Source organism: Tachypleus tridentatus, chromosome 12 (assembly GCF_004210375.1).
Source record: "Tachypleus tridentatus isolate NWPU-2018 chromosome 12, ASM421037v1, whole genome shotgun sequence".
Lineage (NCBI taxonomy): Eukaryota > Metazoa > Arthropoda > Merostomata > Xiphosura > Limulidae > Tachypleus > Tachypleus tridentatus.
The window spans coordinates 82,827,568-82,849,883 of record NC_134836.1 but is presented as its reverse complement, the minus strand read 5'-3'; the positions used below and the strand labels follow the sequence as shown (position 1 = coordinate 82,849,883).

General features: G+C 33.1%; 1 protein-coding gene across 2 annotated transcripts in view; it reads left to right on the top strand.

Moving 5' to 3' along the window:
• Window positions 1-7,569, top strand: part of LOC143233830 (lysosomal membrane ascorbate-dependent ferrireductase CYB561A3-like) — a 50,271-nt gene extending 42,702 nt beyond the window's left edge. For both annotated transcript variants that reach the window (XM_076470565.1, XM_076470564.1), the window contains one exon: window positions 7,007-7,569. In XM_076470565.1, coding sequence (XP_076326680.1) covers window positions 7,007-7,139 — 133 coding nt within the window. In that variant the 3' untranslated portion in view covers window positions 7,140-7,569. The remainder of the gene's footprint in view (window positions 1-7,006) is intronic.
• The last annotated feature ends 14,747 nt before the right edge of the window (window positions 7,570-22,316 follow it).

Below are 22,316 nucleotides of genomic sequence, written 5' to 3'. Positions count from 1 at the left end.
AATTGCTTGCTGAAGAGTTCATGAGAGTTCTTACAGTTCTGTGAAATATTTTGTAAACGTCTCTAATTTTCGAGTTGGTGACTATGTTTATGAAATACATTAATGTGACAAACATAGTTAATGACACATTATTGAAAGCTTGTTTGTTTGCGAATTTCGCACAAAGTTATACGAGGAATATCTGCTCTTGTAGTTCCTATTTTAGTAGTGTAAGATTAGAGAGAAGAAAATTAGTCATCACCATCCACCGCCAACTATTGGGCTACTCTTTCACCAACGAATAGTGGGATTGAATGAACATTATGACGGCCCCACGACTGAGAGGGTGAGCATGTTTTATGTAATGTAGATTCCAACCTACGACTCTCAGATTATGAGTATAATGCCCTAACTATCTGGCCAGGTTTATTGAAGGCAACGAGAACATGTGTGATATTCTTAGGTACACTGATTTCTTGTAGGTATAGTAGTATCTTCAACTAGAAGTTCAGTGGAAAATTTATTACAGAGTTAAAATGTATTTTGATCTGACCCAGTTTAGAAAAGAGATTGGACAAAAATTTCACAATAAAACAAAAGAGTCTTATTTATTCACCAAATAAAATATGATAACACATACGCACTCAATGAATATATGAATAAAAATAAAAGCCGATTACACTTAACTTTTAATGTTGAAAGATCTATGCTAAGTAATAATCTAAATAAAAAAAGAGTTAGATCATTAATCTGTTTATTTATTGAAACATCACAGATTGCACTTGTCGCCCACATCATCTGGTCATCGTATTGGCAAATATGGCGAAAACCATCTTCAGTTATTTCTAAATCTCTGTATGACCAATATTATTGTAAAACACAATAGCACAAGTTTATAGAAATGACCATCGTCACTTTACATAGGAAATCGTATTAATACAAACGTACTACGAACAAAAATGTTTCTTTTTGTGAGGAAATTTTGCGAAAAAAAGCAATACTTCCTCCGTCAATTGATTTAAAGAAATATTTCGAAGATAGGAATACAACGAAAAAATTGCATAAAATAAAAATGTGTTTGAGTATATATATTTGTTGTTGTTGTTCGTGATATATATATATACACGTATATATATATATATATTCATCTCTGTATTACATACATCCATGATTTTACTGTACCATGTAGAATATATTGCACTGAATATTTCGCTTTTGATGCTTATAGAAATGCCAAGTGGTAAAGATCATTCACTTCCATAACATACTTTCATTGCGCTCAATGACAATAAACAGTGGCAGCTAGCGGAAAACACCTTAGCAGCTGCTTAGCAAAGCCGGTCGCTCTAACTTGCTGGATTGAAGTATTCCATTGAAGGTCAAAAACTTGTCAACAGTGCATTTTTTAATCTTCTTTTGCTAAACAAAATGCAGTTTTATTTAAGTCATTGACAAAAGACATTTATAAACTGTTCACTAGATAATCAAAAGACAGTTGTGAACTGTTCACTAGATAATCATGTTGCATAAACTCGTTGATCCAAGAGATTGGGTTTACTGCAGATTTATTATTTATTAATTGATATTTTGAGTAAAAATTGCCTTTAAATTTGCATCTGCTAGCGTAACATAATCTGCAATAACAGTCCTGAATATGTGAGCGCACTTTATTTCAATGGATGTAAAGATACATTAATAGTCATTTTGTATAACATTTAAACACTCATCAAAGTTTTAAAAAAAAGTCTAACATTAGGTCATATAATAACTTTATAAACTTCTTTATTGATAGGAGACCTATCTACACTAAAGCAAACACGTGCACAAGATAGAATGTTAATTTATCTCTTTATCAAATATAGACTGTAAAAGCTTAACTAATGTTAGGCGTAAGACAAGTAGAATTGTAGATTTTTGTACCTGTGATTATAATTCTTTTGTATTATTCTACATATGCTGTATTTAAAGAAGTACTATTACAATAGAGACTGTAAATGTTTTGCAGGTATATGCTAGTATGAAACATTATATAATACAATTGAATGAATTATATATATATATATGTATATAGTATCCTTTGGCATAACCCTGGCATGGCCAGATGGTTAAGGCACTCGATTCATAATCTAAGAGTCGCGGGTTCGGATCCCCATCACACCAAACATGCTTGCCTTTTCAGCCGTAGGGGCGTATAATGTTACGGTCAATCCCACTATTCGTTGGTAAAAGAGTAGCCCAAGAGTTGGCGGTGGGAGGTGATGACTAGCTGCCTTCCCTCTAGTCTTACACTGCAAAATTAGGGACGGCTATCACAGATAGCCTTTGAGTAGCTATGTGCAAAATTCAAACCAAACCAATCCCTTGGCATGGGTTAAACTGCATTACATAGATAAATCTCTTAATATAGCTAAAATATCACTGTGCACAACGCGATACCATAATATATGATTTATATACAATAAATGAATGTCTTTTATGTAAATGAACGTAATACACGTTTACCTACAGCATATATTAGCGGCGCATTCCATCAGTATGAATTCAATACTTTAGTAAAACATTTTTTGTTTTACGTTAAAGCTTGAGTGAAATATTTCTAGACTTAAGAAATTAAGGAAACATTTATTTCAGTCATACGTGAAATAGTTAACAGAAAGATTAACGAAACAATCTTGTGTTTAATAAAACATTTTTAGATTAAACTTCTTTTTAGCTTCATAGCAAATTCTCTATGAAAATGCGTTTATTTCTCATTACTTCAAAGAAAATACTTTTCAGTCACATAGAAAAAAATTAATGAAAAATGAAAAAATGAAAAAATGAAATTCAATTTCACAAAAAATCCAAGGTAGTTTTAATTTAACATGCTCGAGAAACTATTTTTGTACTGCACAAGAAAGAGGAGATTAATGAAACTTTATTAGTTTTCAAACTTAGGTGAAATAACTTGAGATAATTAGGCTATCCCCAGCCTTTTAGAAAATAAATAAATGCCTTGGTATGACTTATGAACAGGTTTTCGAAATACACTTTTCATATAGCTAACACCTGTTCGTGGAAATAATATATATATAAAGCAATTCAGTTTTAGAAAAGACATTTTACTCTCGGGTAATACGGAATGTCAATTCACTAAAACAACAGATTTTCTAAAATGAACGTAGAATTCATATTTGAAGATTTGGTTTTTCATGTGATGTACTTTGTCTATGTTGGATCTCTTTTGCTATTGACCATTTCCATTGCGGCCATCCTGGCCCCTGGTCTCTCCTATTTCTCGCGCAACTGCTATCAGAGTCTGACTATAATATTTCAATCAAGTAGTCTACTGAAGGGTGTAATGAGCTGGGAATTTGGAGTTATGTGTTGGCTTTGTCACTGGTGTTCTATCACCGGGGTGGAGGTCATTAAAGCATATGTTGATGAATCTCCATCTAACATTGTAAAGCATGTTTCTTGAGATCTTGTGGTCCTACCACAACTATGTGTAGATATCATTTCACTATCTATGAAATTCATGGCATTTTCCAATGGATCATTCAGTGAATTTCAATCCTGCCTTTCTTTTTATCTGGAAGAGCAGGTGATTGTAATAGTATTGGCTATGCAAGTTATGTTGCTGAAGCGCTGAAGTCTGGAATATATATTGAAAACATGCATAATAGTGATTAAATCTTTTGTTAGGGTTTTCTGTTCATGTAGAACGTGTTTTAGCTTTAGCCAGCACAGAAAGTGGTGTAGCTGTCTTGCAGGAATTAACACAAAACATAAGAAAATACAATACAAAACTTAAACAACAATAGAGTTTTATTTTTGGTGCAGGTTAGGGTACGTTTCAAGCTACTTTGATCCAGTAAACAATACAATATAAATAAATAATTTCGCCGATAAATACATAAATGCACACACTACGTGTTTCGATTTCAAACCTGTACATATTATTCATTCAAGAATCATTCTTAGGTTTTAACAATTAACATAAACTGCAACAAAACACTGTCTACATGCATCAGAAATCTCTCCCATTTCAACCTTCGTTATCCATTCAGAAATGACAAGTGAATTCCTCTGGCTGAGTGCTAGAAGTAGGCTTAGTCTGATTTTATCATCCACATGATTTACTAGTATTTAGAAGCGAGGTCTAATAAGTTAACCCAGAAAGCATCTTTCAGTGCATCTATTTATCATTGCGTCTGTCTAAAGACAACACAGACAGAATCTTGACATACCTTCTGACAGTAATGAGAGTTACAAACCCGATCTGGAGGTAGTATTATTCCTTGCGTTAGGGTTGTTATTTAATATGACATTTTAACAAATGATACAAAAGAGGCGTAAAACGGTATTTATAGGATTACAAAGTTCTTTAAAGTGATGCCCTTGATACCGAGCATAAATATTATTAACCTGCTAAATAAGTACTGTTTGGGCCAACTATAAGTGTAAGTTACCTTTTTTCAAGAAATACGCTTGAAAACATTTTACTAAACATGGTTTTAAAAAGTCCGAAGTAGTGTCAATACAGCGTTCCGACAATAGGAAAGTACAAGTGTTTCCATCACACCTCTGCTCATAACCAAAAAGAGAAACAGCCTTACTAAACCACCAAACACTATACAACATATCAGAATTATTCCTTTAAAACTAACGTTAACCATAACAGTTTTTGAGTGTTTTACGAAACTGCAAACCTAATACTAAATGTTTTTAATTAACTTTTTTGAATGATATATAAGTACGATGTACTCGAGTACAACATGATAAGAACTAATGTGTCTTTAATAAAAACACGTGAGATGTGAGAGATCCGGCCAAGAAAGGATTTAGCGTGTGACTTAAAGAAATGAAGTCAAAATTGGCGACATTCATTTATTATGTAGTTGTTTTTTCATTCTCTAATATTTTCCTTCAGTTTGTTTGAATTTTGGGCAAAGCTGCACAAGAGTTATCTCCGCTAGCTGTCTCTAATTTGGCAGTGAAAGACTAGGAGGAATGCATTTAGTCATCATCCACCCACTGCCAACTATTAGTCTAATATTTTACAAACATTATAGTCTTTTATAACATTATAACGCTTCCTCAGCTGAACGGGTGAGTATGTTTGAACGAGGATTCGAACCTGCGACCGTCAGATTGCGAGTCTAGCATCCTAACCACATGGCCATACCGGACTCAATTATGTTAGAAAAAAGACAACTTGCCTGTGCTATTACTTTCTCAGTGCAAGTGTGCACTCGTGATATCACAGCCTTTATTTCACTATAGTGGCACCTATTTCAGTATAAAATGATAATTTGTCATCAAATAAGCTAATGTCGCTGTTTCTAACAGTACTTGTTTTAATACTCGAAAATACTTGGCATGATCCTCAGTTCCTACTTTAGTTAGCGCAGAACTAGCGTGTTACTTATGTAAAACAAAGCATCGAGTTAAGAAACTTTGAAGTTATTTCTTGTTTGTACCTTTACAAATTTGACCCAGTTTTTGTTGTTCTTTGTTTCGAACCTTCCCTCCTTATCCACTGAAGTGTTGTATGCAGGTTTCTTTCCGCAAAACAAATGTTTCAACTGTAGATATATATAATATACATATAGTTGATACTTTTTCCTACGTGTTAATCTGATCAGATATTGTTAGATATTATTTGTAAATTTTGTTATTTAACTATGCGAAAATAATTCTTTTTGACTCATTAGAAATGCCATTTTAGTTTTTACTCTCAGAAAGTATGTTTGTTTGTTTGTTTTTTGAATTTTGTACAAAACTACACGAGGGCTATCTGTGCTAGCCGTCCCTAATTTAGCAGTGTAAGACTAGAAGGAAAGCAGCTAGTCATCACCACCCACCGCCAACTCTTGGGCTACTCTTTTACCAACGAATAGTGGGATTGACCGTAACAGTATAACGCCCCCACGGCTGAAAGGGCAAGCATGTTTGGCGCGATCGGGATGCGAACTCGCGACCCTCAGATTACGAGTCGCACGCATTAACACGCTTGGACATGCCGGGCCCTATATGTTTGTTAAGTGTCAGCTGAGAAAGTATTGTTATGATTTTTTTGTTTTGTTTAGTAAGTGATCTATATTATTTAATTATTATAAATGTAATTACCCATTTTTACAATATTCTACTTGCGAGTGCCATGAGGGAGTGACAGTATATTGTAGTAAAGTGGCTAATCTCTTCAAAACAAAGAAAGTTTTACATTAATTTCCCATTATTTAAGTAATGGAAGAAAAGCGTCTTTATCTTAGCATCCTATGTTAAAAGTTTCTTTTGTAACATTAAGATTATAATCTATTTTATTTGTTAAGCTCGAAGCTACACAGTGGGCACTGTGCTCACCACGAGTATCGAAACCTGCATGTTACTATTATAAGCCTTCAGGCCTACCACTACACCAGTAGGGGATATAATTCGGTTTATAAGCTGGTAATGGCACAATCTGCTGAAACAGAAACTTAGTGTAAGTTTGAAACCATGTTATTTCAGTGTTTAAGTAAAACTGTACTGCTGGAGAACACTACTTAGTCTGCACATAACGTTCTTAATTAACAGAGTAGGAAAGTAATTACGTGAACTTACACATATGGCAACCTTATTCGGGTTCACCTGTGTATTTAGAGTAGGTTGAGTCTTATATTGACTCTTCAGTTCAAAACAAATGACAGTCTTTACGCGATTGTTCAGCCATTGCTGGACTCACCTTTCGACAAAATAAGATGGGGTAAGTGCAGGTGTTCAGGCTATCATAAACAGGGGTGGTCTTAGTCATTCTGGATCTTTGGGGATAATTCAGTAAATGGAGCCCCATAATGATAAGAAACCTAAGTAGATTAAAAAGCATAACATCGGCGACCCTTCCACGTGTGGGGTCCCGAACAGTTACCAAGTTTGCCCAACATATAAGACCATCTATGACCATAAATAATGCATTATTGTTCCTTTATTTCGTTTCTCCCAATTTTTAAATGTAATTAGTTCATCTATAACGTAAATCGTTAAGCATAACTTATTTCTTTATTAGTGGTAAAGACGGAAAGGAAGATTACAAGGATCTACGTGAACAGGGCATCGTTATCAACGTCCTGGGAATGATAATCATATCACTAGGAATCTTGCTGCCCTACGTGATCCGCAGTAGAAGCATCGAACATTAATTTCTAAACTGAATCTCACCACAACTGAGTATTGGACTTTCAAGATCAGGCTTTCTCCTACCTTGGAGAACGAAGTATTAATCGAGTTGTTGTTGTCTGTCGAAGTGGTGATATACTAAATCTTTATGTTACATAACCCTAATGATTAAAAATATTAGAAATTAAAGCCTATAAGCCACGAATCACTCAAAAGTTAACTATAAATTCAATGTAAATACTTATGGTAAAATTCTTCTTCGATAAAATTTTCGTAAATTCAAATTGTGTGTAGCCTAGTTTTGAAGTACTGCAAATTTGAATTAGTAAATAGAAAAACTGGTAGAAAACAAACAATAGTCACTTATCAAATGCAACGATAGTGTTGTAATAAGTTTACATTTTGTATACATTTTGCGCAGTAAATGTGAAGTGAATCAAATTAAATTTTAAATATAAATTATTACCTAAATTTTTAAATTAAATATTCTTTGGTGAGCTACTTTAATCCAACTTTCTGTAATAAATCTATTATAATCATATCTTAATTATAAATGTTACACAGATTATTATTATTTTTAGTTTATAAACCTTTATTCTAGTTTTTAAGATAATCAACATGCATTCAATTATTGTATTTAATAGTTTCGAAAATATTTCCTGAATTACGTTACTTGACTGTTGCCATTTAACAATGTTCAAAATGTATTAACATTACAAAACGGTTTTAAAAGTTACAAGTAGTTACAAATAAGGATTGAAGATGCATTGTACATGAGTTGTATCTCATATTTATAGGTATATGTAAGTAACTCGAATTAAATTTTGATACTTGTGATGACTTGTCAAAATAGTTTTTAATTGAAAATGTTAATAAGTTACAGTAATTTATAATGAGTAAATGTCAGTGGATAAGAAGAAAAGTCTTGTTTGTTTTGGAATTTCGCACAAAGCTACTCGAGGGCTATCTGTGCTAGCCGTCCCTAATTTAGCAGTGTAAGACTAGAGGGAAAGCAGCTAGTCATCACCACCCACCGCCAACTCTTGGGCTACTCTTTTACCAACGAATAGTGGGATTGACCGTAACATTATACGCCCCCACGGCTGGGAGGGCGAGCATGTTTAGCGCGAACCCGCGACCCTCGGATTACGAGTCGCACGCCTTACGCGCTTGGCCATGCCAGGCCTTTTTTCTTTCTCTATGTTTTAGTTTTGTTTTATTTATTTTTAAAGACTCTTAAGCTCTACGACCTAATAACGTATTTTTTCTGTACATTAACCTGGTCTTGTTTTGAAATGATATATTTAAAGCCATTTGACCTATGTATGTAGTTTTGTTGTCACACCTCGTCATCAACAGGAATTTCATACCGTTTCCTCACCACACTGCACAAAGTATTGCTTGGTTTTGCTTAGCGGTTTAATTTACAAAGATTTTATTAATAAACGCAGACTAAGCTTGTTTAAAAATGAGCACTAATGCATTACTGAATTATTTTTCTAAAAAAAAATATAGCAGTTAAAGTATGAAGCTGGAAGAACCCAATACCCAACTCGCTAGGCCATTTCTCTCATGAAACTCTAAAAAATGAGATAGACAACAGAAAATTTTATTAATATATACTTTGTATTAAAGAAAAAAATGTTATTTGATGCTAATGAGAGTTGTACGACTTTGAATGATTTTCTGTTACAAGGTAAATGGTTTACCACGCCCATCGCTTCAGATCGACCTAATTATGAATAGTTTGTCGTAATTTCAATCTTTCTAGGAAAAGACCAGTTTTCCCATTGTTGTTCTACAAACTTGCAGTCATTGACTATTTGTTACGCATAAATATAGATTATTGTTAACGAGTTTCTTTGTTAGGAGCCTGATCCTCACGGTCTTACCCTCTTTTTAAATACTGCAGACATAAATGTATGCGTATGTAGATGTTTACATACGCTGTATGTTTCGTTGTTTTTATTGTATTTACTGTTGTATTTAACTTGAAATCAGAATGTCCATAATGTACTTTAATTAACTAGTCACTGTTAGAGCTCTTTGTAAATAATGGATAGAAACTAACAGTGAGATTTTAACACATAGATGTCCAGATCTTTCTGTTATTAATGTTAATGTGGGAAATCACCAATCCCAACATCAGAATGATGTATAGTCCATCATTATGTATGCTTCAGATTATTTTATAACTTGGAAGTACTGATATAGATGTTAAAATGATTTTATGGTGGGGTACTGAATCACCCTTGAAAAAAGCAAAACTGGAACTCTTTGTTGTTAAGATATAATGGAGAAAAAATACAACAATTAACCAACATCAACACGTATTTATCATTTGAACTAAAAGATGATTTGCTACAATATTTACTGTTGACTTATATAAAATAAACATAATGAAATGTAAATCATACTATTTGACACTACACACTCTTTTTAACTTCAAGGTTGAAGTAAAGTACTTGTAGAATTGAGAACATTAATTTCAGGCCTTTGCTAATAAATAAACAAACCCTCTTATAATCCAGACATCACTTGAATGTTTCAAAGTGTATATATGGAATAATGTTGAAGTAACTGATTTGTTTTAGACCACTTAGACTATATTCTGTCGTTGTGCGCAGTAACTTCAGAACACTAAAACCCTCTAGTAGGCAGCTTAGAAGATAAGGATCACTAATCATCCTTTCAGTGGTTGATGTAATTGTTTACTGCATTTTTTGTCTCATAATTGCTCCATCTGCAACATTAAAGGTAAAGACAAAATATACTGTAGATATTAACCATCGGCTCTAACTCAATGGCTATCTTTTAGTATTCAGATTCTACAAATATATTGATTTCTGGCTCGAAACACCAACCTAACTGTTCCTCAATCCCAGCCATACCATATTGGACATTATTTTATGAACTCCAAGTCCTGAACCATCTCACATTCATTTGACCCACCTAAAACAGCCAAACAGATATCTAAATGATATTCCTCTTCATCAGGCGATTCGATATTGTTTGTTTGTAAAATACTCTAATACTTTTTGATTCCACTCCTATAATATCAATCTAATTCTTCATACAACCACGTACCAAACATCCCACAGTAACATATGTCTTTACATTCTCATCAAATTGAACATTCATTCACGCATCGTGAGATCACTACTAATCATAGTGTGACAGACTAAGCTTTGTAATAACCTAAATAAGAACTAAATTGAGGTATTATCGTGGCAGGATATATAAAAGATACGCCTAGCTTGCAAAATCAAACTTTAGTTATTTTATCGTGTTATGAAAATATCGTCCAACGTAAACTGGACTGTTTAGATAACTCGTTTTGTCGATCCGTATGAGTGAACATGGTATTGTCAAGTGCATGTTTTTATCACAACTAATACCTTAGACAATTCTACAAACAAACATCTATTAAAGTTTACTCCTTCATTTGTCTAGGCTGCTCAAACTATGCCATCCACTGATCAGCCAATTTGTCAACAGTGAACTGTGTTGGAGTATCGATCAACAGGTAGGCTTTGGTCAACTTGAAATATTCAATCACGACCAACATATATCGGTTTCTGGTCAGACTAGATTAAAATACAAGTAATTTACAAAGGAGAATACTTACGACTCTCTTGCCCAGCTATTTTCTAGTTTATTTATTTGTAGTTAAGCACAAAGCTCCACAAAGGGATATGTGTCTTCAGTCCCCCATGGAATCGAAACCCGGGTTTTAGTATTGTAAGTTCTCAGGCATATTGCTGTGCTATGTTTACACCACGTATCAATATTTCAATGAAAAAAAAAAACGTTAGAAAAACAAAAGGTTTCACATTTTGGCAGTGACACACCTAACAACTTATTGTTCTCTGTATCATGAAATTTCTGAACTATCTCCTACTTAAATTACTTAAAATTAATCTATGCCAGTACATGCTTAAATGGTTCATAGCATTAGTACAAACACCATCACGAAATTGTTAATACAAGTGTTCACGTTACATTCATTAATCTACAAGCATCACCCTCCACATTGTTGCATGTCATGTACCACCCAAGCTAGATTTGGATCATTTAGTTGCTTCCCTTACAGTTCCAAGCTTGTCACCTGTGAAGAACCGCAGTAAATGATTCCTTCTCGATTTTTGAAGTTAATGAACTATTCCAGTAATGCATGATCTATTCGAATAATGAACGTCCTATTATGCAAGTAGTGAAGATATTATTCGACAAGTACAGCAACTGCAAGTAGTTCTTTCCTTTTCATGAAGTATTATTGTTAAATCTGTCAAAAAAGGATGAGAAATCATAATAACACAATCAATATGTATATCTCTGACAATAAAATTCCACGCTTAATGACATCTATATCTTGGACTAGTGGACAGAGTTTCTGAAGATAAACAAATACCAAGTACGCAACTAAAATATATTGTCGTGAATCAAACACTTGGTTACAGTCTTTAGCCTATCTAAAATTTATTATCCTTAGGCACATTCGATAACAGAGGTACTATCAAAAATATGGCTTCTTTCTTAGTTTGAGGCTAAAGACAGTCTTTAACAGCACTTTAGCTGTAATGGCTTATAACATTCCAAATTATAATGAATATCATGAACTGTCAATTTGTAAGATACTAAGAAATGCCAAACCATGTCAGGTGCGAAATTTATTTTTATTTAATAATATAAAACAAAAATTGGGATACATTTTAAAGGTGTTGGTTTGGATATGCCAGTATTTGGAGTTTTCCTGTAACGTGAGAGGCTAAGTTTTAAAACTAGTCACTGTGGAATACTTTCCTGTGCTAGAAGTGTAAAAAAGGAAATTAAAATGATTTGTAATAATGATAATGAAAGCCAAGGAATATTGAAGATCTTGATCAACAAATTTGTGTAGTTTCGAGTAAATGAGTTCAAACTAGCATGTTGCAATGTGTTAAATATCAAACAATTAATAATATGCACTAACGTCACTAGACAAACTCACTGAATATCAGTTGTTATTGCGTTAACCCGGAGTATTTGAATTAGAAGTAGCAAGTTACAAAAGGTGTCCTGAGTTTTAATTTATTGCTAATTCTTCTAATTCCAAACCAGAACTACCAAAATCGTATTAAGGCTAACAAATATTAATCTAAGCCTTCTGAACAAATAAACCAGAAGTTGTTTGAATTTTAAAGTAATACTTTAGTGCAAAAATTTCACTATTTTGTATTAAATGTAATGGTCAACTTAAACAAAAAACAAGGGAAGGTTTATTAGAAGATGAAGTGATGTGCACAATTTTTTAATGTTTTGTGAATCTTAGTATATTTATAAGGTCTTATGCAGAACTGTTCAAGACACCAAAAATCACAGACACCTTTGTAGACAACTTTAGAAGCGTTCAAATAAATTTGCAATCTAATGTTTTTGAAGTATCAGATTTAGTCAATGATTTAAATTATATGATAATTTGTCTCTCAGAAGCTAAGCTTGTTTTGAAAATTATATCTAATGATACAGATATTCCAAACCTCAAAATATTTGGAAAGATAAGCGCAATGTTACAAATGTAGATCAAGCACACAATTATCTCAAGTTTAGAACAATAAGCGACTCACGAAGCTAGCAAGTGAAGAGAGAAATATAGTGATCTGTTGTAAGTAGAGTGAAAGAGATGAAAATCGATGGAAGAATAACTAAAACAAAACATTTTATTTGTTAAAAGTAAATAATGAAGTTGAACAAAGGCTGGTCAACAAACAATTTGTAAATATTGGTAGATGGAAACAGTATTCTATATTGTATTTTTATCTCAAGATATCTGTAATTATTTTTACACTATCATTAATTCAACAATTCATTACGATGAATTAAAGACAATTTCTTAAATTAAAAATAAGTTTCATTGTGAAAAATAAATTAATTTTCTTAGTTGAGTGCGTATCCCAATAACTTTCACACTGTATAACTTTATAATACCTATGGTTGTCACATTAATTGCTGATTGATGTTTATATATTCAAGATCGTTTCAATTATTATAACGTACACAGCTTCTGTATAATGAACTTTAAAAATAAACCTCGTTGTAAAGAATAAATTATTATTATTATTCAAATACATTTTGCAATATTATTACCACGATATGTAATTCTAAGTAACATCATTTTCTTTGTTGAATATGTTCCTACGCATTTGAGAGCGGCGGATATTACACTTACTCCTAAATTAACAGCTTACTTTGCCTCTCTGTGTATCAGTGGCAAACTTAAAGGCTTATAACGCAAAATAATGTGTCAAGGTTTTATACCCACGGTAAGTTTAGTGCAGAACGTCCATTGTTAAGCGTTTTGCTTAAACACAAACAAACAAAAAAACAAGAAAATTATAGGCCTACCAGTAATTAAAGCCGTTTAGAAAACATTACTTGAATGTTTAATAAACAATAGACGTTTTAAACAGGATAAAAAGTAAGTAAATCACCCGACAATCACAGGGAATTTAAAGTCGCATTGGAACGACATGCATCATAACTATACTTCAACATAATTTAGTGGTTTGTTATGTAGTGTATTGCCACCAAGAATATATCACTTTTTTGGAAAAAAATATTTTGTATCCCTTCCCGATGCAAAATATACACACACTCGGAATTAAATGTGTGTTCAGATTGTGGATTTAGATTTTCCAAAACAGAGATATGCGTTCTTCTTAACGACATTGGTAAGTAATGGAATATGGAATAATTTGGGGTAGTAAAGATCATCCAAAGAGAAGCCTGAGACAAGTTGTACCAGACCGTGGTAAACATGGTTCATGTGATAGATAAAAATTCACCAACACAACCAATAAGGTTATTGAATAAGTAATAGAAGTAATGCGTAAATATGATACTTTCATGATAAATAATTCAACCATCGCATATTTTAAGCAACTGAAAAATTAAATGGGTATTCATATGAAAACATATCAGTGAAGTCACTCTATTCAGCACCTGTGGATCTATTACGTAACTGAACTGTTAAAATTAATGCTGGAGAACCATCATATACACTAAATGAAAAGTAATCAAACAAGAATAGTGTGCTTTGAACATGACAGCCCAACGACGGAGACTTGTATGATAAAATCTATACTGCAGGACTAATGTTAAGATAAGTGGTCATTAGACAGAGCATGGTTGGACGTGTCGATTGGTGAAGGTAGCGACTTGTTGAGATTCCAAAGTCATTTTAGTATAATGTACTCAACCTTTTTAAATCATGCTGTTCACTAATGCTTCTCCAACCAAGTAGAAGATCAGATTCAACTTGGTCTTACACATTTGACTCTTTGGCGTATTTTGTTGAAAATTAATATAAATCCCAGCAAAATTGAATTTTTAATATCCAACATTTCTAATGAGGGTAAAAAAAATAAGTGATTCCAATTTACTTATTTATAGTCATTTCATTTATTTCAATACGCATGCTAATTATTTAAGAAGCATTTTAATAAAACTATAAGTTGGTTGCAATGTATTAGAAATAAATTACGGAATAACATTGAGTGTTATTGAAAGTGAATTAATAGCAAAATTTTGTAGTGTTTTGCAAGGTTTCACAGTAATACAGGTATCTAACCTCAATTTAGTGATGGCTTTATTAGAGATTCACCGCCAAAAGTCAAGTGAAAATTTTTTAACTGCATCCTAGCAACTTTAGAATCAAATTCTTCAAAAACATAATAATTATACTTGTAAGACTATACACAATTGTAATCCTCAGTTTAATTTCAGTTTTAACCATGGTCTCCAAAGAATTACTTGTATAGTTAGATGTGAATTTTATAGTAAGGTTTAAGTTATTAAGAAAATTAATAAGTTCTAAAAGAGATTTATTTTAATGTTATCAATACAATGGTGCTAACTTTCAAACTTTTGTTAAGTTACAAAGTATGCTGAAAAAGAATAAAAGTTTCATAAAAGTGTTTAAAAATAATAGTGACATTTGTTTGTTTGTTTGGAATTAAGCACAAAGCTACACAATGTATCTGTACTCTTCTTGCCTCGGGTATCAAAACCTGGTTACTAGCAGTGTAAGTCTGCAGACATGCTGTTGTGCCACTAGGTAGTGATAGTAACATCAACAGAAGTGTTATTACCCAAAGCAGTATCTAGATTTTGATTGTAAATAATTAGGTAAGTTAAGGTTGAAAATGGAACAAATTACAACAGAATTTCTTTATTTCAGGTCTCCTGAATAACATACTTAGTCTTATTAGCCTAATTTGCATAAAATCAATATGGGTACCAAATATCTACATGTTATATTATATATTTGCTTTTAGATACACGTTTTCACAATTTAAGATTCTAAAATAGGATTTATTAGTATGGAGAATCACGTCGAAACCATTTGGATTTTATTAGATGAATGGTTCATTAACATAATTCCAATATGACTACCAAATACTAATAAGTAACTGTGTCTCGTCTGTGTTTAATTGTCGGTCGGATCTGTTAATTATGAGGTTAGTTAACAAAGTTTAAAATTTACTTAACAAAGGACTCAACTTCGCAATAGCATCTAGGTACATTCCAACCATTAAATCAAAACATGTTTTGAAGATCTAGCCAGGAGACTTGTGATACTTTCTACAGAAAACAGAAACAACCAACAGAAAGAAGACAACTTAGATAATTTTATTGACATCCAACAGCCAAACTTTCCAGGTAAAATTACAAATTTATATTTTCCAGAAACACCTAAAAACAACATCTTAAACGATTTTTTCAAAGAATTTTCTCACAAAACCATCAACATAATTTCACAAAACAGAAAACTAAAAACAACCTTACAAAAAGAGACATTAATTCCATTAAAAACCTAAAACAAGACAAAAACATAAAACTTCTAAAAGCAGATAAAGGTAACGCTATAGTCATAATGAACACGAACGAATACACCCAAAAAATGACGAACATCCTATCAGACACGAACAAATATAAACCAATACACAAATCCAACAAAGACACACGAGACGCAACTGAACAAATTACTACTACAAATGAAAAAAACCAACACAATTTCACAAACACTTTATTCCTACCTACGTAAAACCGACTTACGCACACCACAAATATACGGCATCCCCAAACCTCATAAACCAGATTGTCCATTACGACCAATAATGTCCACATATGAATCGTTTAATTACAATCTTGGTAAATACATAGCATGGGCATTCTCCAAGTATGTAATATCAGCCAGCTCATTCATCAAAGACTTTTAACTTCAAGTATAATCTAAATCAACTTAATCATAAAGCCTTAATGGCCAGTTTCGATGTTATATCCCTCTTTACAGAAGTTCCAACCACTGAAGCCTGCAAGATAGCCTTAGAACTCTATATCCGAGACCCTAACCCAACTATAGACATTCCCAGTAACCAATTAGCAATCCTCATAGAATTCACCATGACAAAGACAAACTTCGTGTTCAACAACCAAAACTATATACAAACAAATGGCCTAAGCATGGGCAACCCAGTATCACCAGTTCTAGCCAATATTTTTATGACACAAGTTAAAACGCAAGCAATTAACACAGCATTACATCCACCACTATATTGGTACAGATATGTAGATGACACGGTTGCGGGATTCAAATCTACAGAACACATTCTTAATTTTTTCAATCACATTAACTCTATACATCCCAACATTAACTTCACATGTGAACAGGAAGAATGCAATCAAATATCATTTCTTAACCTCAAAATTACGAGAACCGACATACAATTCAAAACAGAAAATCACCCATACTGTACTATACATTCCTTGGGACTCAGCACATGAAACAAAACAAAAAGTCAACATACTAAGAAACCAAATAAACACAGCCATAAAACTATGCTCACCAGATAAAATTAACGATGAATTAGACAAAATAAAACAATACTTCATCAACATCAATAAGTTTCCTCCACAAACCGTAGAAAACATTATACGCACACACCTAGACAGAAAGCAAAATCAACCAACAAAAGTAAATATATCTCGCGAAACCATATACTGCTGCATACCATATATTCCTGACATCAGCAGGAAAATAACCAACATTTGGCAAAAACTAGTAACAAAATATGACATTCCAATTAATACCAAATTTATTCAAAAACCAGGCACAAAACTAAAGTCTATATTATGTAAAAACTACACTGACAAACACCACACCAACATTATTTATAAAATACAATGTGATAACTGCCACGACTTATATATTGGAGAAACAAGTAGAAAATGGAAACCAGATTCAAAGAACATAAAAAGTCACCTTCACACGTTTTCGAACACTGCAAGTCAAATAAACACAACATAACCATAGAAAACACTCAAATACTAAATAAAGAAACAAACATAAACAAACGTAAAATTAAAGAAGCCTTACTTATACAACAACTTAAACCCAAAATAAACCAATATAAAGGAACGCCTTTATACCTATATTAATATAATAAATAAAATTATATATTCAAACATCTAATACCGCCCTCTACATTTCGACACACAGTTACACAACCCCTTTCAAACATGTGGTCAGCTTCCGGTCAGTTACCTCTTTCTTTGTGAACCTGACGATGACCGAAGAAGGTCGAAACGTTGTTCGCTCTTCTATGTAAAGTGTTTTCTCAGCCCAAACGAGCCGTTTTTGCATATAACAATTTACCCTGTTCTAAGTTAGGGTTGAAACAAACCTTCCATTGAGACACCAGTACTTAATCTGAAATCATGGGCTACACTCACAATTTATTTCTAGCGATCTATATTCGTTATAACATAGTCAACATTTAATATTTAGAACAGTGGTGTTACTTCATATATATAATGTACACAATGAGTTCCAACAAGGTTTGAGAAGATCCAAACTTAACTGCAATTCAGTGTTCTCGACCTGAAGTAAAAGAAGAACAGTTTAGGCAAAGATGTTTCTTAGAACTGCTGGTATCAACACTTTTACAAATAAAGCAGAGAACGACGTTTCGATCTTTCTAGATTGTCATCAGATTAACAAAGAAGATCACATAGGAAGGTCGAAACGCTGTTCTCTGCTTTATTAGTAAAAGTGTTAATATCCATAACAGCAGTTCTGAGATGCATTTTTACTTCAACTAGGTTTCTCGTCATCAAGAATGTAGGAATAGTTTTCATAATTGGAAAAGTAGTTGCAAGGTAAACTTTTTCCAGACATTACTACCTACTTTTTTCTTGATCTCACCTGCCTTGTACATAATTTTGAGACAATATAACAAAGAGATCTTACAGGATAACTTTTTACAAAATCACTATGTCCACACAAACAAAACCTTGGTTGCAGCACCAAAGTGTTAACTTGTAACTTAGTCTAGGCTATTCACTGGTAAAAATGTAACCAAAAGAGTATAAAAATTTCCACAACAAAAGTTGTACAAAGAATAAGTTTTACAGATTAAACATGTCAAACTCAACAAGGCGCTAGACAAAATTTAAATAAAATGAGATTATACTCTCTATTGGAAATAACATAGCATAATATGTTTAACTATAACTACCTTTTCTACCGAATCATTTAACACAGGAAGGGTTTTGCAAAGCAAGAAATTCTACTTATAAAAGTCGACAATGACTTTTTCCACTGGCAGATAAAGTAATGTCTCGTCGATATAGCTTTCCATATGTCTAAATGGGAATGATCAAGAATTATATGAGCAGTGCAAGCATCCCAAGAAAACTAGCATTGTTTCTTGATGTACGGTATTGTGCAAAAGTGTTAGAACAAGAGAATATTTGACCATTCTTTCCATTTTATGTGGCTAATTCTTCCATGTCATTACAGAATGTAAATTTTAACATTATAGTAATGATTCACTGATCCCTGTTAATAACTGAATGAGCCAGGGAGAAAATACTTATTATTCTTTAGAATTGTTATATACTTACACCAAGGGCATATCCTACGAATTCTGCTTGAATGAACATATTGATCAAAAGTTAAGGTGTGAAATACAGTCATGTGAAAAGGTTAGGACACCCTATGAAAGCCTGTGGATTTTTGTAACATTTTTGGATATATAGATATTTAATTTCAATTTTATCAATACTGAGAGATTATAGGAATATAACTAAACAATTAAAACTGAAGAAAAGACTTTTAAAGATCTTCTGTAAATGTAATTCTACAAAAATGCATATTCTAGCTGTGGAAAAGTTAGGACACCCCCATATTTATTCCCACTTAAAATGGCTCAACTCACACACAGGTGTATCACACCAGGTGCACATGATTAGAAGATCGTTACTCAGTATTTTTAATGAGGCTTGCCCTATTTAAACCTCAGACATTTAGTTTGGTGTGCTCCTGACTGTTGAAGCGAAAGTGAGCACCATGGTGAGAGCAAAAGAGCTGTCTAAGGCCTTCAGAAAGAAAATTGTAGCAGCTTATGAGTCTGGTAAGGGATTTAAAAAGATCTCAAAGGAATTTGAAATCAGCCATTCCACTGTCTGGAAAATAGTCAACAAGTGGAGGCTTTCAAAACAACTGCCAACATGCCCAGGTCTGGTCGTCCAAGCAAGTTCACCCCGAGAACAGACCACAAGATGCTAAAAGAGATCTCCAAACACCCTAACATATCATCACGGGACCTACAGCAGGCTCTGGTTACTGTTGATGTGAAAGTTCATGCCTCTACAATCAGAAAGAGACTGCACAAGTTTAACTTGCATGAGAGGTGTTCAAGGAGGAAATCTTTGCTCTCTAAAAGATACATCAAGGCCAGACTGAAGTTTGCCAGAGAGAATGTAGACAAAGACCAGGACTTCTGGAATAATGTTCTTTGGACAGATGAGTCCAAATTTGAGTTATTTGGACACCAGAACAGAGGACATGTTTGGCGTAAACCAAATACAGCATTCTAGGAAAAGAACCTCAAACCAACTGTGAAGCATGGAGGTGGAAGTGTCATGGATTGGGTCTGCTTTGCTGCAGCAGGACCTGGACAGCTCACAATCATAGAATCTACCATGCATTCTACTGTGTATCAGAGGGTGCTTGAGGATCATGTGAAACCATCTGTACGAAAATTAAAGCTGAAGCGGAACTGGACCCTGCAACACGACAATTACCCAAAACATACCAGTAAATCCACCAAGGACTGGCTGAAAACTAAGAAACGGAGAGTCTTGGAATTGCCGAGTCAAATCCCAGATCTTAATCCCATTGAGATGCTGTGGGGTGACTTGAAACGGGCTGTACATGCAAGAAACCCCTCAAACATCTCACAACTGAAAGAATTCTGCATTAAGGAGTGGGGCAAACTTTCTTCAGACCGATGTCAGAGACTGGTAGATGGCTACAAGAAGTGTCTCACTGCAGTTATTTCAGCCAAAGGGGGTAGCACTAGCTATTAGGGGTAGGGTGTCCTAACTTTTTCCTCAGTAAGAATATGTATTTTTGTAGAATTACATTTACAGAAGATCTTAAAGTCTTTTCTTCAGTTTTAATTGTTTAGTCATATTCCTATAATATCTCAGTATTGTTAAAATTAAGATTAAGTATCTATATATCCAAAAATATTACAAAATACATAGGCTTTTATAGAGTGTCCTAACTTTTTCACATGACTGTAGACTTTGAGACTTTAAGGTATAGAATTAACTGTAATTACTTGTGATTAATGCGCGGTTTTATTTTGTATGTATACCTTAGTTTTAAGAAGCGTTTTATTCTACATTGTATGCATATGATTTAACTCTGTAAAATGTTTTGATTGTACTTTGTACGTTAAAGAGCATTTTAAGAACAATTTTATCCTGTTTATTATTTTGTAGTTATTATAATGTTACTATCGCTATTTGTTATGTAAATAGTTCCTTGATTGTGTTTTTAGAAATTTTATCTTATTTAGTAATCTCAATGTTGTGTGAGAGTGCTTCTCATTTTACATTTTCTGTTTATTTTGTTTTCGGATTTATATTATGACTTAAATGTAAAGTTATGCTCTGTAGTCTGTTGTTTTATGCATATATATGTAACAAAGCGTTTTTTAAAACGATTGTTTAAATTCTGTTCTACCAAGATGTGGCTGTTAGTGGACTAGCTAGCTTGTATATTCATATTTGTTTTAATATATTCATAATTCTTTTCCCTGCAAACTCATCATTTTTCCTTAAATTGTTTGTTTGTTTTGAATTTCGCACAAAGCTACTCGAGAGCTATCTGTGCTTTTTCCTTAAATAGCTGGTAAACTGATGTTCTATTGGAGAATTATCTGATTTTAGTTAGTTCAAAACTCAGGACCAGTGTACTGCATAAGTATATGTAGTGAGGACATTAATAACACAGGACTGAGAATTTGAACTTCGTAAAAGATGTTTGGTTTTAGTAACGGATTTTCCATAATTCAACTACCAAATTTCAAAAATTATTAATTTTTTAATATCTTACTTAGATCAAATTATTGTTTCGTTTACCACAAAGAATTTTTTTTATGATTATGTTTGGACCCTAGAAAGATCGAAAAGACTCTCACGTCGCAATTAATCCAAACAAAGCTAAAGCCAGTGACTGTCAGCATTTGATGCATTACAAAATTGACCCAATTTCAATGAAAATGATTCATTTATGTAAAAGTACATACGAGTTTTATGAAAAATATGTACGTGATGGGGAAAAAATGGATATAATTTTTGGTTTCAGCATACAGGAATTACTGTAGAACATGCAAATATTTCAAGACAATGAAACCATGAAGGCCTGTGTATTTCCCCCATATACACAAGTAGTGTTCTGTGGTTTACTCCAGACAAAGCGCATCAATAGAGTACAATACAGGTACAAAAGCAACACATGAAATGAGCTGATTCCTATCTAGAAATAAAATAATATTTTTTTAAGACAGCTACTTATACAAGAATAGATGAAGTCCGAGTGTGTTTTTGCAATTATAAGCAATCAACAATTATAGATGTGGTAAGCAAAGTGGAAGTAACCAAAACTGGGTGTAATGTTAGTGTTGCATTCGTCACATTTTAGCCAAGAGCAAGCAATCGGCTACATGCACATCCGGGATCATTTGTCAAGCATTATACAAACAACCTAGATCCAATGCAGTGAAATCAAATCAGTGAGTTGTTGGTTAAACATGCCAAATTATTTGTGGGAGCAGATGAGCGAGCCTACATTTAGTACTAGTGAT